This window comes from Rousettus aegyptiacus, unplaced genomic scaffold, assembly GCF_014176215.1.
Source record: "Rousettus aegyptiacus isolate mRouAeg1 unplaced genomic scaffold, mRouAeg1.p scaffold_m13_p_10, whole genome shotgun sequence".
NCBI lineage: Eukaryota > Metazoa > Chordata > Mammalia > Chiroptera > Pteropodidae > Rousettus > Rousettus aegyptiacus.
Genome location: NW_023416285.1, coordinates 67,277,740 through 67,292,172, shown reverse-complemented (window position 1 = coordinate 67,292,172; position 14,433 = coordinate 67,277,740). Strand labels below are relative to the sequence as shown.

Below are 14,433 nucleotides of genomic sequence, written 5' to 3'. Positions count from 1 at the left end.
CCTGAGTTCCTCAAACTATTATAAAAATAATCTTTAGGGAAAAATTCTTTGGGTATTTCTGAATGAGAAAATTTTAGGATCCAGTTAATTGGTCTTCTTAATCTAATATGCTGTTGATTATTTAATTTGCTTATAGTTTTTAAATTGTTATTGCAAGGGTACATATAATGAAGATTATTGATTTTCTGTATTTTAAATTAGTTCATGAGGAAAAATTACTATAAGTACTTGCACTACTAACCATACTAGCATTTTAAGTCTTTCACTATCTGTTGTCAAATATCTTCCTAAACGGTTGTAGAGATTTGTAATGCCATCAACCTTAGCACATATTTTTCATTATGGCTATTTTTATTTTTGTTAATGTTTTCTATGGCAGTTTAAGTGCGAAGCAGTCTGCTAGCTATTTAAGGGAGTGTAACTCTTCATATCTAATTTTTTCCCAGTTTGACTTCAAAGTTGTCACAAATGTCTTTTGATTGATTAATGAGACCTTCCCAAATTCTTTCCTAGATTAGACTGTCTTCACTGAGTGGAATGCCCACTAAATCTTTGGAAGAAATTAAAAACCTCTTCCAACGATTGTCTGTCCGAAGATCAAGTTCACCATCTCTTGCCAGTGGGAAAGAGCCATCTTCCGGGGTCCCCAACACCTTTGTGAGCAGACTCTCTCTCTTCAGTCGAATGAAACTGGCTTCACCTGTGGAGGAAGAGGTCTCACAGACAGGAGAGAGCCAGCAGAGTTCTGGTAACTCAGCTTGCCCAACAGAAACAGAGAAACAAAATGGTGATGTGGGTGTCGCAAATAGCAAGGCGGATTCCCTCCCTGGACAGCCGTTGGCCCCTAACCTGTGTTATGAGGCCGAGAGCCCAGATGAAGCGGCCTTGGTATATGCTGCCAGGGCTTACCAATGCACTTTACAGTCCCGGACACCAGAGCAGGTCGTGGTGGACTTCGCTGCTTTGGGACCCTTAACATTTCAGCTCCTACACATCCTGCCCTTTGACTCGATAAGAAAAAGAATGTCTGTTGTGGTTCGGCACCCCCTTTCCAACCAAGTCGTGGTGTATACCAAGGGCGCTGATTCTGTTATTATGGAATTGCTCTCCATGGCTTCCCCAGGTAGGTTCGTACAGAACTGAGAGGGTATGAAGGGCTCAGATTAAAAGACCACTCTCGTTGGTTTTATGAAAGCAAACAAGCCAGATATGTGGGGGTCAGTCACACTTGGTGAAGCAAGGGGAGCTGCTTAGGATTTGGTGAGAAAGCATATAAGTTTTGGGGTGACCCAGACTTGGATTCAAGTGCGGACTCTGCCATTAGCTGTGTCTTAATGAAGTTACCTAACTATTTGCCTAAATCTTCAGTAAATGGGGATTATAGTACCTTCTTTATAGGTTCCTCAGACCTTTAGTGTCATACCATATATAACACATGTACAGCCTTTATCCAGTGCCCAACAAATGGTAAGTGTTCCATGAATGACTGCTGATGTTGTTATAAGTTACTCTTGTTGTGGATGGTGTGGGGATGGTGTTGTATTTAGTTCTTGGTCTTTTTCTCTCCCCAGAGAGAAAGAAAAGGGAAAGTTTTATTCTGAGAGTTCCTTTTATAAATGCACATTTGGATTTTTAAACCTAAAGGCCTTTTGTTCATTGTGGCTTAAGCTATCATTATTTTTAAAAATATGTCTGTAATTGGGTAGACCAGTGGGAACACTTGTGTTTTGTTAATTATTTCAGATGGAGCAAATCAGGAAAAACAACAAATGATAATAAGGGAGAAAACCCAGGAACATTTGGATGACTATGCCAAACAAGGCCTACGCACTTTATGTATAGCAAAGAAGGTAAGGCTACTAGTACACTGCTCATTCTTACCCACAAAGTAATTTGATTTAGGAGAATCTGACATCTATTGGGCTACATTTTTATCAGGGGCAGGATCATTTCACTGAAAAGGAAGAGGGTCTCTTTTGATATTGCACTCTTCATCTTTACAACTATGTGTGAACAAGTAGAAACTACCTAACCCCCTGTATTACATTCTGCTTTATAAGAACTGACATATGTAGATGTCTCCCTCTGTGGCAACCTGAAGACAAAGGAAAATATATCATTGGTTCTTTCTCCAGGAATTGACCTTAGTTTTTATTTGGAACAAGAGTTTTTTTGCTTCACCAATGTGGCCCCCTCTCTCTTTTTACTTTTACAAATAAGTAACCCCATAAACCAACCATCAGAAGATATCAGAGATGCTGCTGCCTACATCATACCTCAACCTGAACAATTCTGATACCACTTTCTCAACTGCACCATTTGAATCACCCTGAATTTAACTAAGTGGAGACTTCTCCCAACTGCATACTCCCTGGTATAATTAACTCATTTACATCATATATGGTGCCTAGAATTTCCTGGAGATACTGAGCTATAGGGCCCATTCATCATCAGTGTTACACTGGTCTGATCACAGAATTCAGGAAGCTTGTGACCAGGTGTGTGAGGATAAAGACCTGGCATGAGTGTGCCCAGAGAAAGGAATACCTAAAACAAGTTGATTGCTTGATATCTCCCCCTCGATATGGCCTGCCTCTTAGCTCTTTTTTCACTCCATAGGTCATGACTGACACTGAATATGCAGAATGGCTGAGGAATCATTTTTTAGCTGAAACCAGCATTGACAACAGGGAAGAATTATTACTTGAATCTGCTATGCGGTTGGAGAACAAACTAACTTTACTTGGTAAGTGGACTGTGCTGAATTTTCTGAATGGAGAATTTTGAAAAACACTCGACATCTCTAAATAAGTTAGTCACCAGTGCTTTTTTTTTTTTCCACTTTAATCTAATAGATGTATGTGATTCTCCCCATCCTGCCCAGTCTGATTTCTACCCAGCTTCTAATCCTTTCCATTCTGTTTCCCAGAGCAGTGAACTAGATTTCATTTTTGGTGGGATCGGGGTGATCATCCTTAAGAAGATCATTTAAAAACACAACACTTAACATGCTGTACAAAGTCAAATAAATATCCAGGTTTAAGAGAAGAAAGCTAAAGTTTCTCACTAGGCATTGGATAAGTTACTTAACATATGTTTTCTTTTTGAATCTGCACAACAAATCTTCACTTTATTTGGAAGATGCTTGGGGCACAGAGCAGTTCAGTGACTTGTTCAGAGTCTCATGCTAGTAACTGACAGAGCTAGGAAGAAACTCAGGTCTTCCTGGCTGCAGGCCCATGTTCTTTATTCTGCACCTGCAAATGGACTAAGGAAATGTATTTCTCTCTCTTACTTTCTGATTTCAACTAAAGGTTGTACAACTGACATCTCTTGTCTTAGATTGAGCTGTATCTTGAAATCATCTGGAGCACTTTAAGAAAACCCATTCCCAGGGATTCTGATTCAATTGATCTGATGTGTGGCTTGTACATTTGAATTTTTCGAAGCTCCCCAAATAATTCTAAGTGTCTGCCGTAGGGTCTGGAACTCTAGTTTCTAATGGAAGCACTAATACACCAATGGACCAGAATCTGAGCTCGATTCCTCTGGTTCAGAGAAAACCAATGACCTCACTTAGTACCTAGCCAATGGAGTAATGATGCCCACTGCTAAGTCTTTTTCTCTGTGGCAGTGCAAGTATCAAGGGTCCACATTTTCCCATCTGAAATTTCAAACTCTAAAATGCTCTGTGGGCCAATTGCCAAAAGTTGTTTGGCAGCAAAATCAGGCCTGATTTGATAAGACTGTTTTAAGCCTTTATTATCCTAATTAGCGTGAACATTTATATTTTTTACTGCAAAAATATTAATATGCTTAATTATCAGATATTACAAAATAGGACATAGGTACCATATTACCTTTTTCAAGTCTGCAAAACTTTTAAATTCCAAAGCTTATCTGGCCCCAATTATTTCAGAAAAGGGAATCATGGAGTTGCACTATGAAAGAACATTAAAAATTTATGTCTCACTGATGAGAGCATTCTTTAAAATCCTGCTTTTACTGTTGAGAGTATCACAGGAATATAAAATAATAGAGCAGATTATATAAGCAACTGATACACCCTGCCGCCTTCAATTTACAGAGAAGAAAGCTACCCAAAAGAAGAACAAGTGAGTTTGATAAAACACATTGATTTCTAAGGCTTCCTTCCCGAATAGTACCTCATATATGATTTTGGTCTGGGTCTTCACACTTCTTTTGGATCTTTAGAAGCTACTAGAGAAGGACTAGTTGGCTAACAGATATAATTCAATTATAGCTTAGGTGAGCTTCAGCTGACTTTTGTTTCTTAGAAGCCCTATTGCACTTTGGTTATTTTTTAGGTGCTACTGGCATTGAAGACCGTCTGCAGGAGGGGGTCCCTGAGTCTATAGAAGCCCTTCACAAAGCTGGCATCAAGATCTGGATGCTGACAGGTGACAAGCAGGAGACAGCTGTCAACATAGCTTATGCGTGCAAACTACTGGAGCCAGATGACAAGCTCTTTGTCCTCAATACCCAAAGTAAAGTATGTATAGTGAGATTACACCAGTCTTTTTGTTTTTTTCAAAGCCAGTAGAGCATTTTTGATTTGATGAAGGTAAGGAGAAAGATAAACTGATAACCATTAGTTCCTTGATAATTATTTATTCTATCTAGCAGCCTAGCTTGTACTTGTGAGGTTTTCATAGTTCTTCTAAAAGCTTGGAGAAACCTTTTAGATTGAAGGGAAGTGATAATTTCTTTTGGAACCAGGTGACTAATGTTTTTATGTAATTCTAAAAATAGACTCTCAGGGTAACCATGCCCTCTACTGGCAATTCTTAGATAGTGCTCCTGAAAATATCAAAAATTTGTAGTGTTTAAGGGAAAGGGAAAAATATTTTTTTTCAAGGAGAAAGCACATAAGAGGCTTGGACCCAGCCTGTTTTTCTCAACACCCACTCCCCCCACCCCAGTCTCTAACACAAATGTTCTAATCAGTTAAAGAGGCATTTTATTATTTTCAGGAGATTCCTAATACCTAATATAGTGATAGTCTAAGATTTATGCATATTTTTTAATTAGCTTGGAAAACTTTCCTCACTCCTTCCTCAGTAGTCTGACTTAGCTACATTCATTCTGTCACGGCAGTTGGCCTCTTGGAAATCCTCTGGAGCTTCTTATCTGGATCACATCTTGAACTTTTGTCACAGTCTACCATGTCTGGTTAGCTTTGTTTTTATGTACAACCCAACTAGATTGTACATTATGAGGAAAGAATTTTCCTTATTCAGCACAGAGTGGGTTCTCCTTGGCAGTGGCCCAGGGACCTATAACCACAACCACCAGCCAATTCCTCATACCACCCAGGGGCTGAACACAAGAAAATGCTTAGTCATTTTAGTTGCTAAATTGGATGTGCCCTAAAGCTCGTAGGACCTGGCTTTAAATGTTTGGCCTGCCAGTGACCAGATGTGTATCTTAGGAAATTAGCCTCCTGAGCCTTTTTTTTTTTTTTTTTTTTTTTGCCTATAATGTGAGTAATGCGCATTGCATAGGGCGTTATAGGCATTAAATGAGAAAATATAAATTAATGTGATACTAGCAAATGCAAGTAAATTAATGAACATTAAAAAGGAAAAGTAATCGAAGTAATCAATTCTTAGTGTTCAATTTTGAGTTTGACATTTTTGTAAGCAGTAACATCTTTAGGATTGCGAAATTTATTTATAAATATACAATTTGTAGTAAAAATATTTAACACTACCAATTCAAGAAATCGTTACAGAGTATCCACAGTGGACTGTTCTAAGTACAAAAGATGTGTTTTTATTTTGCTGTCAATAGCTATTCTAACTGTGCGGATTTTCTAGGTAACTAACAGAACATTGTGAACATAGTGTAGTTTGTGATGACTCACGTCTATGCATACAAAGTTCTGGGCACATAGTAGAGGCTCAGTCACTGGTATTATTTTCTCTTTTTCCTGCTCCCCACCCTACAGGAGATGCTAAGAATTAAGAAAAGAATTGAAGGTCATGGAGCCCAGCTTGTCATTTAGTGAAGGAATTCCCTCTGTGACTTTCTAAGTGGGCCACCTGGCAACTAATAGAATGTCTGCTCATTTCTATAGTATAGTACCTCACTTTTACAAATTTCCTTCAATGTTTGTTCCTAAGCTTGCAAATCAAATTATAGTAAATGTAGTTCATCAACACTGAACAGACAGCCAACATCACTATAATTCAGGCCTAAACAAAGCTTTATCTAATACACATACTTTCTCCATAAGGCACATCATAGCTTTCTTGTCCATAGGAACAGTAGATATGCTTGGGGGCCATTTTAAACAGTGAAATTACTCACAAAAAGCACAAAAATGTGAAAAATGTGACACCAAACAGGCAGTGAAAAGGACACTGTTCACATACGAGAGCAGACATAAGAAGGCACATCACCTTGTTCAGCTTCAGCTGGAAAAGTAGACATCTCATGACTCAAAATTTTTGTACACGTTCACAAATAATTGCAAAAGTACCATGAATATTGATTGTAGTATTACAGATAAATTTTAGCAAGTAGGTGAAATCACAAATATAGAACCCACAAATAATGAAGATCGACTACGTGTGTGTATGTACATATATACTTTTGTAATGAAAATAGTTAATTTTTACAACTAAACACATACATGTGCAAATAAGAGGATAAAAACATCTATGTAATCAGTCTAGAATCATAAAACTATAGAAAATTTATGTTCGTATTTTAGAGGACATCCGCTTAGACAGCATTCTGTGCATAATGAGCATGCGAAGGCCACGAATACTGTGTAGTGTTGGGATCAGGTTCATTCCAAAGGCACAGGTGCCAGGTAGCTCCATGTTCAAGTTGAATCTGTTTATAGTTTAAGTGGTTATTAAGTCTTTGTTATATCATGCCCACATATTCCTATCTACTTCTTCCCTACCTGTCTTATTTTGTTATGGGTTGACAAATGCTTGATAAAACAGCATTTGAAATAAGAGTAAATGACATCTGAGTGAGGGGCTCTTGCCTGAATAAACTATTTCAGGCTTAGCGTATGAACATAAAAGCACAACACCTAAATTTTGCTTGGCTCTGTTCTTGGTGGTCATCTAACAATAATTTCTGGATAAGTTATTTTTGGTCTTCTTGAGTAGATTTCATTCAGCGAATACTTATTGAGTGCTTGATATGGCCTTCTTTTAGACACTGTGAAGGCTTCAAAAGTAAATTAAAAGTAATATCTGCCTTTAAAGAACTTCCTAACTAGTGTAGGGTGAGGAGAGTGGAGGGATGTACACCAGTTAAATGTCAGGCACCAACCACTAAGAACATCCTGACCAGAGTAAGTCTGTAAATTCTCAATGAATATTCAATGAAAGAATGAGTGAATGTATGGAATCGAAAAGAAGATAAAAATAATTACTGTTTTAAATTCTGGTGTCATGCCTTACACTAGGAGCTTTGCATGTATTATTTTACTTATTCCTTACAACAGTGTTGTGATGTAGACATTTGCATTTTTTAGATGAGAACATGTAGGCTCAGAGAGGTTACATAATTTGCCTAAAGTCAAAAAGATACTAACTGCCAGAATAAGACCAAAGGGCTCTTGAGATTCACTATTTGAGAAGGTAAATTTCACTGATGCCCACATATACACAGAAGTCTTAATAGGAGAGCTGTGAGGTCTTCAGAAAGTAACTTATGATTTGCTACCTAGGGTTGCCTTGATGCAGCAATTGCTAAAGAATGAGAGTGACAAATTTAGCAGGATGTGGCCACCAAAGAGCCCCCAAGGCTAACTGTCTTTTCCTCTTGTTTCAAGGATGCCTGTGAGATACTGATGGGCACAATTTTGAAAGAACTTAAGAAGAATCCACCCTCTACAGAGCAAGCATCATTAAGTGAGGATTTATACCAGCCTCCTGCCTCCCAGGACTCAGGGCTACGGGCCGGACTCATTATCACTGGGAAGACCCTGGAGTTCGCACTGCAGGACAGTCTGCAAAGGCAGTTCCTAGAGCTGACTGCTTGTTGTCAAGCTGTGGTCTGCTGCCGAGCCACACCACTGCAGAAAAGCGAGGTGGTGAAATTGGTACGCAACCATCTCCGGGTGATGACCTTAGCCATTGGTGAGTGGGGGTAGAACCCAGCCCCGTGCTTCTCATTTTCTGTCTGTTCTTCCTTCTGTATATCTGTTTACCCTTCTGGCTAGCTGGCCTTTTCCTTCCCTATTTTCCCTCTTTTTTTTCCTTCTTTCTCTCCATCTTCCTACTGCCTTCCCCTTTCTCTTCATCACCTGTTTCACCACTTCCTATGAACCAGGTGGTAGAGATGTGACATGGAAAACAATATTATAGTCAGGACTCTGGGGTACATGTTAGAACCCAAACTCAACTGGGTTGAAGAGGGTAATATACTAAATCATAGAACTGAAAAATCTAGGAGTTCTGCCTTCAGGAAAGTTTAATTCAGAGACAAGAACAGTTCATTTATCCATTCAACAAATATTTATTGTCTTCAGTGCCAAACAGTTTTCTAGGCAATGGAAATATAAGAGTATATAAAACTGACAAAGCACCTTTTCTTAAGGAACTTACATCTAGGAGGAGCGTATATAGTGAACAAATGAAATGAAAAATGAAACAAAACAAAAAAGGCATAAAAATATAAAATATCAGATAGTTAAAATACAATTGAAAAAATAAAACAGAGCTGGGGGTATGTAAAGCATTAGGGGAGGGAAAAGGGGCTGCTATTTTAAATGTCTTTCCGAGAAGGTCTCACTGATGAGCTTGTGTGGGAGGCCAGACTCAAAGGAAATGAGGAGGGAGCCACGGGAGGTCTGTGGCAGAGAACATTCATGGCGGAGAAGACAGTGAAAGTGAAGGCTGTGGACTGCTTGGTTTGTTTGAGGCCAAAGCAGACTGAGTGAAGGGAAGAGTTTTCTGCAGGTTAGTGAAGGGCAGAGAGGTGGCAGGCTGCCAGATCATGTAGGTTCCTGGAGGCCATTATAAATTTTTGGCTTTTATCTGAAGAATAAGGGAGCATTGGAGGACTTAGAGCAGAGGTGGGACACAATCTGCCTAAAGTTTAAAAGGATCACATTGGCTGCCGTGTTGAGAGTAACTGTTGGGGCGCAAGGACATGAGAGAGGAGACCAGTAGAGAGGCTATTGAGGCGTGAGACTATGGCGGTTTGAGCCCACATGGAAACAGAGGAGGTAGTAGATGTGGTCAGGTAATGGATATGGTTTGAAGAAAAAGCTGGTGACATTTGCTGCTGAATTTGATGTGCTATATGATAGAAGGAAGTAAGGGGGACAACAAGGTTTTGTTTCTAAGAACAGAAAGGATGGGGCTGCTTTTTACTAAAATGGAGTCAGGAGTAGGATTTTGCATATGTTAAGTTTGAGAAGTCCATTAGATGTCTAGTAGTGATGTCAGGTAGACAGCTGGATACGTAGTCTGGAATTTAGCAAAGAGGAATTGGCTAAACATATAAATTTGGGAACCGTTAAGTCTAGTGATGATATTTAAAGCCTTGAAATTAGATGAGATCACCAAAAAATGAATATAAATGGAGAAGAGAAGCAGTGTAGGATTAAGCTCTGAGATACTTCAGTGTTTAGAGAGTAGCAAGATAAGGACCCAGCCTTCTGTTCCAGACTCTGCTTTCACTAGGATTGTTTTCAGTCTCAGGTAGCTTCTTCTCCTCAGGATGCTGATATGGCCTCTGAAAATTCCCAGGTTTAGATCCTGTCCTATTTACAACCTGAGTGAAAAAAAATAGTACCTTTTTCAAGTTGCCGGAATAACATATCAGGATTTGGGTAGAATTTTATTCAACTATTTTATTAAATGAACATATAAATGAATGAATTGTCCAAGCCCCCAGATCCAGATGTTCTGGAAGCTAGACCCCTCAGACGTATCAATTATATCAGTTAAGTTGAGTCTTGTACCTCACCTCTGAACCAACCACTGAGGCCAGGTAACAGATAATGCTAATCATCCAGGCCAGGGTCAGTTGACTGTCCTAAATCTGGGGGTTTGGGTTTGTCCTCACTAACTGCATGGACTCAAGAGTTCTCAAGGAAAATCAGGATACTATTACCAGAAAAAAATGAATGGTCAGTGGGTAGTTGGCAACAACAAATGTTCATTACCAACAGGAATGTAATAGCTCTGTTAAGAAGCATCCAGTGTGTTGGGAGACCAAGAAATCTATGGAAAGCATAATACCATGTGATAGAGATACATGGGGTGGTGCTGGAGCTAAAGGAAGGGGCATCTGATCTGAAAGGAATAGGAGAAGGATTTCCCACAGGAAGCGACATCTAAGCTGCAGCAAGAACAACTGAAATCCAGCAAGGTGGGCGGGGGTGATGAAGGCAGTGCTATAAGAAACAGCATGTGCAGTGGCCGGAAGAAAGTAGGTTATATCTGGAAAATTGAAAGTAGACAGGAAAAGGTGAAGGGATTAAGAAATATAAATTGGTAGTTACAAAATAGTCGCAGGGATGAAGTACAGCATAGGGAACATAGTCAATAATATTGTAATGTTGTAACAACTATGTATAGTGCCAGGTGGGTACTAATCGGGGAGCATCTTTGTAAATTATGTAAATGTCTAACCACTATGCTGTACACCCGAAACTGATATAAAATAACATTAAATGTCAACGCTAATTGAAAAATAATCTTAATCAGCTTTCAGGTACCTTGGAGACATGGGATAAACTGTGAAGGATTTTTTTGCTTGAGTGGCCTCATTCGATTTGCAAAGTTTGCATCTTTTCTTTATTCATATGTCTCTCACCTTTTCTTCTGTCCCATGAAGGTGATGGTGCCAATGATGTTAGCATGATACAGGTGGCAGACGTAGGGATAGGGATCTCAGGTCAAGAAGGCATGCAGGTGAGTGGATGCTCTGTACCCAAATACCATGAACTACCCGCCCATCCAAAAGCAATGTTCTCCATGGTAAAATCTCTGGTAGAGTGAGGCTGTCTGTGGTTAGTTCAGAAATGACAGATAGAAAGTTGATTATTTCCTGGGTAATTTTAGCTATATGGTTCACTTGCTCAGTTTAAGAAATATAGCTTATCTAGATTATAAGAATACATGTTTTTAGCCTTGCAATAACTATGTGACTTTTACAACTGACAAAAGCTACTAAGAATTTGAATAAAAGATGTAAAGATCCTAAAGAGGTAGAGAGGTGGAAGAGAAGAGAGAAGGAAGGGGGTGAGAGTGTCCTGTCTGTACTCATATGTGTGTGCATTTTGGATAGCTTTTTAGGCACAAAATTCAGATAGAAGCTTACCCAAAAGACTGCTTTTTCATATATGAAACATATTTTGTCAGAGAAAAGTGAGATGTGAGGCTTAGGGTTTCCCAAGAATTGTAAATTACAACACCTGTAGAAAAAATTAAAAAATAAAAAATTCAAATATCTCTTTGCCTAACACTATACAGTTACATAAAATCATGATTGCAGTACCTTTGATATTTTCCTCATCGAAGAGAAGTGAATGCATATTGTAATGCATAGAGCTCTTGCTAAGGGAGCTGCTTTCTAGGGAGAAGTACATCTGCTGAAAATACATCACGAGTAACCAGTGAAGTCTTGTTTTATTCAACTATATTGGAAAGCTGAACAATAACCTCAGGCAACCCGTTAAGTCTCTAGTATTTATGCTTTTTGTTTGTTTGGAGTTTAATTTTTTTTGTTTGGGTTCTGGGTTTTTGTTTTCATTTGTTGAGGGGTTTTTGGTCTGCATGCAAGGTTTAAAATATATTTGACTAATGTGAGCCTGATGACGGTCAGGTGCCATGCTGTTTCTCCTCTGACATGTTTGATTGTTCAGGGCAACATTCTCTTCATTGTCTCTGCAGGCTGTGATGGCCAGTGACTTTGCCATTTCCCAGTTTAAGCATCTCAGTAAGCTCCTTCTTGTCCATGGGCACTGGTGTTATACACGACTTTCCAACATGATTCTCTATTTTTTCTACAAGAACGTGGTATGTAGGTCCAGAGAATGTGGCCTTTCCCTCTTCCCACCTTCCAATCCTGCTTGCTTAAGGGGTAAAGAAGAAGTGCCCTGGGCTAAGCTCACTTCATGTATTGATGTTTTGGGAGCAGCCAGGAGCACTCCTGCTGTCTAATGAGAAATATTCTGGGAATGTGCTGTTTCAGCTACTGACAGCAAATTGTTAGGCTTGTCCATCTGCTAGCATGTTTTTTTCCCTATGCATTTAAATTTAATTAAGTCCTGTCTAGTTCATTTAAAATCCAATATTTGACCTTCTATATAAAGGTTGTGACAAGCAGAATTATGAAATGTTTAATACTGTCTGTCAGTAGAAAATGAAACAATTTGCTTCCATTTTATAGGAGATACCAAAAAATATATACTGTCCCCAAATTGATGTCCCTTGTGTTGTATTGAAGATACAGATAAAAACCCAGTATGATGCCTTAGCCTATAGCTGGGTAGTATTCACAGATGCAAGAATTCTCTAGCAAGCCTATGAAATATATTTGTGTTTTGTAGTTATTTGATGGTAAAGGAACTTGATTTTAATTACATAATTCCTAAAAGGCCAGAATTTGCCAAGATGTTCTGGCTTCTAAGCTTTGGCCTACCATTTAAATTTCAGTTTCTTTTTTAAAAAAATCATGTTGATCTTATATTGCTTCACTTAAATCCTTTTTAGGTGGGGCAATAATGTAAATATGTCTTTTTTTAAGAAAAAGTATGTTTTTTAGTTTTTAAAGTTCACATGTAGCATGTTAGTAGGCAAATTTATATTGCTCTATTGAAATGCCATCTGTAGGGAAAAATTTATTGGGTTATTTTTAGGATATACTAAATGTGTGTTTTAAGGCTGTGTGTGTGTGAGAGAGAGAGAGAGACAGAGAGAGACAGAGACAGGTCAGCAGGAGCATTTTTTCCTCAAGCACAGTGAACTTTTTAGGATGCACTGAGTACTTTACTAATTAGAATTAGCACATTTAATCAAACTTTAATAAAACTTTGTTGTTTTGTGGAAATTCTTGAAATTTATGTCTCTGGATTGTGTGATTCTGTAGGGAGCCATAATTTTTCATTTAAAATTCCAGGACTTAGTGATCAATGACTTTTAATGAGGAGCCCCAATCCCAGGTTTTTTTCTTTTTTAAAAAACATCTTTGCGTTTTTCTACCTTCTACTGTGAAATAACTCACTCCCTTCCTACCTCCTTTTAACCCCAGATTAAACCTGAAGGTTAAGAATCACTAATATTAGAAAGAGATGCTACATGCTCTTGGAGAGAGGGCGTGTTTATTAGCAGAGAGTACATCACCAGGGAGCAAGGACCTGTGGCCTTTCTGCTCTGTGACCCTATCTGTCCCTTCACACTGGTATCCAGGCTTATTTCTCTTAATTACCTAGCCAACGATGAATGCTTTATAAACTGTGGAGAAAAGGGCCCATACCAGAGCCATCTGAGTAGCTTATCTTTCTGAGACGAGTTCCCGGGTCTTGGACAACCTTTTGATACTTATGATAACTATGGATTCACTCTTTAGAATAGTGCCCCAAACTACATGTACTGAAAAGTGATACATTTTGAGGAACTGAGCATAATGCATGTCCATGGACCCTGGACTAAGAAACTGTCCAAGGGATTGTGGCTCCTAAGGTGTTTTGTGTACCTATGATGCCAACAACTACAGCATCTTAATATTTGTGAGGCCCTTTACAGGTCATGAGGACTTTTTAACTTAATCTTGATACTAAGCCTTGAGATGATATATTTCTCATTTTCTAAACAAGCAAATCAAAATTCAGGGAGGTGAGAAAAAATGGCCTTAAGTCAGACAATCAATAGAAAGTGTCCCCAGGCCTTGAAATAGGACTCCCTGTATCTAAGTCCATTATCCTTTTCTCTGACCTTCCTTGCTTCATGGCACAGAGCTTTTGCTATATGAATTTAATTTGTTGGAGACAGAATATTGGAGGGAACAGTGCAGGATATATGCTCCTGGCCTCTAGGGTGAGCAATTGTCTTAGTTTGCCTGGGACTATCCCAGTTTTAGCACTGAAGAATCTCATGGGAATTCTTCAGTCCTGGGAAACTCCTCAGTCCCAAGCAAACTGGGATGGTTGTCCACCCTGCTGCCATCATCCCATTTTACCATTAAAGCTAATTGTGGACCCAGAATAAACATTTGTTGTATGCCTGCTACATACCAGGTACTAGGCTATGTTCTCTTCATCTACAGCTAAAATATCTCAAGGCGAATACTAGCTCTGCCACTTATTAGCCAGGTAGCTTCGGGTAGGTTCCTAGGCCTCTCTTTGACTCAATTTCTTCATCTGTAAGATGGGGACAAGAATAATTCCCAAGTCGTTATGAAGATTAATTGAATTTTATGGAAAGCTCT

The 14,433-nt window shown here is 38.9% G+C and overlaps 1 protein-coding gene across 5 annotated transcripts in view; it reads left to right on the top strand.

The window, feature by feature from the left end:
• The window catches only part of ATP10D (ATPase phospholipid transporting 10D (putative)), a 102,470-nt gene that overhangs the window by 69,908 nt on the left and 18,129 nt on the right, over nt 1-14,433 (top strand). For 4 of the 5 annotated variants that reach the window (XM_036227962.1, XM_016161183.2, XM_016161187.2 and 1 more), the window contains 7 exons: nt 514-1,123; nt 1,744-1,850; nt 2,620-2,746; nt 4,329-4,513; nt 7,823-8,129; nt 10,840-10,916; nt 11,898-12,023. In XM_036227962.1, the coding sequence (XP_036083855.1) occupies nt 514-1,123; nt 1,744-1,850; nt 2,620-2,746; nt 4,329-4,513; nt 7,823-8,129; nt 10,840-10,916; nt 11,898-12,023 (1,539 nt within the window). The remainder of the gene's footprint in view (nt 1-513; nt 1,124-1,743; nt 1,851-2,619; nt 2,747-4,328; nt 4,514-7,822; nt 8,130-10,839; nt 10,917-11,897; nt 12,024-14,433) is intronic. The other variant, XM_036227963.1, reaches the window with a different exon arrangement.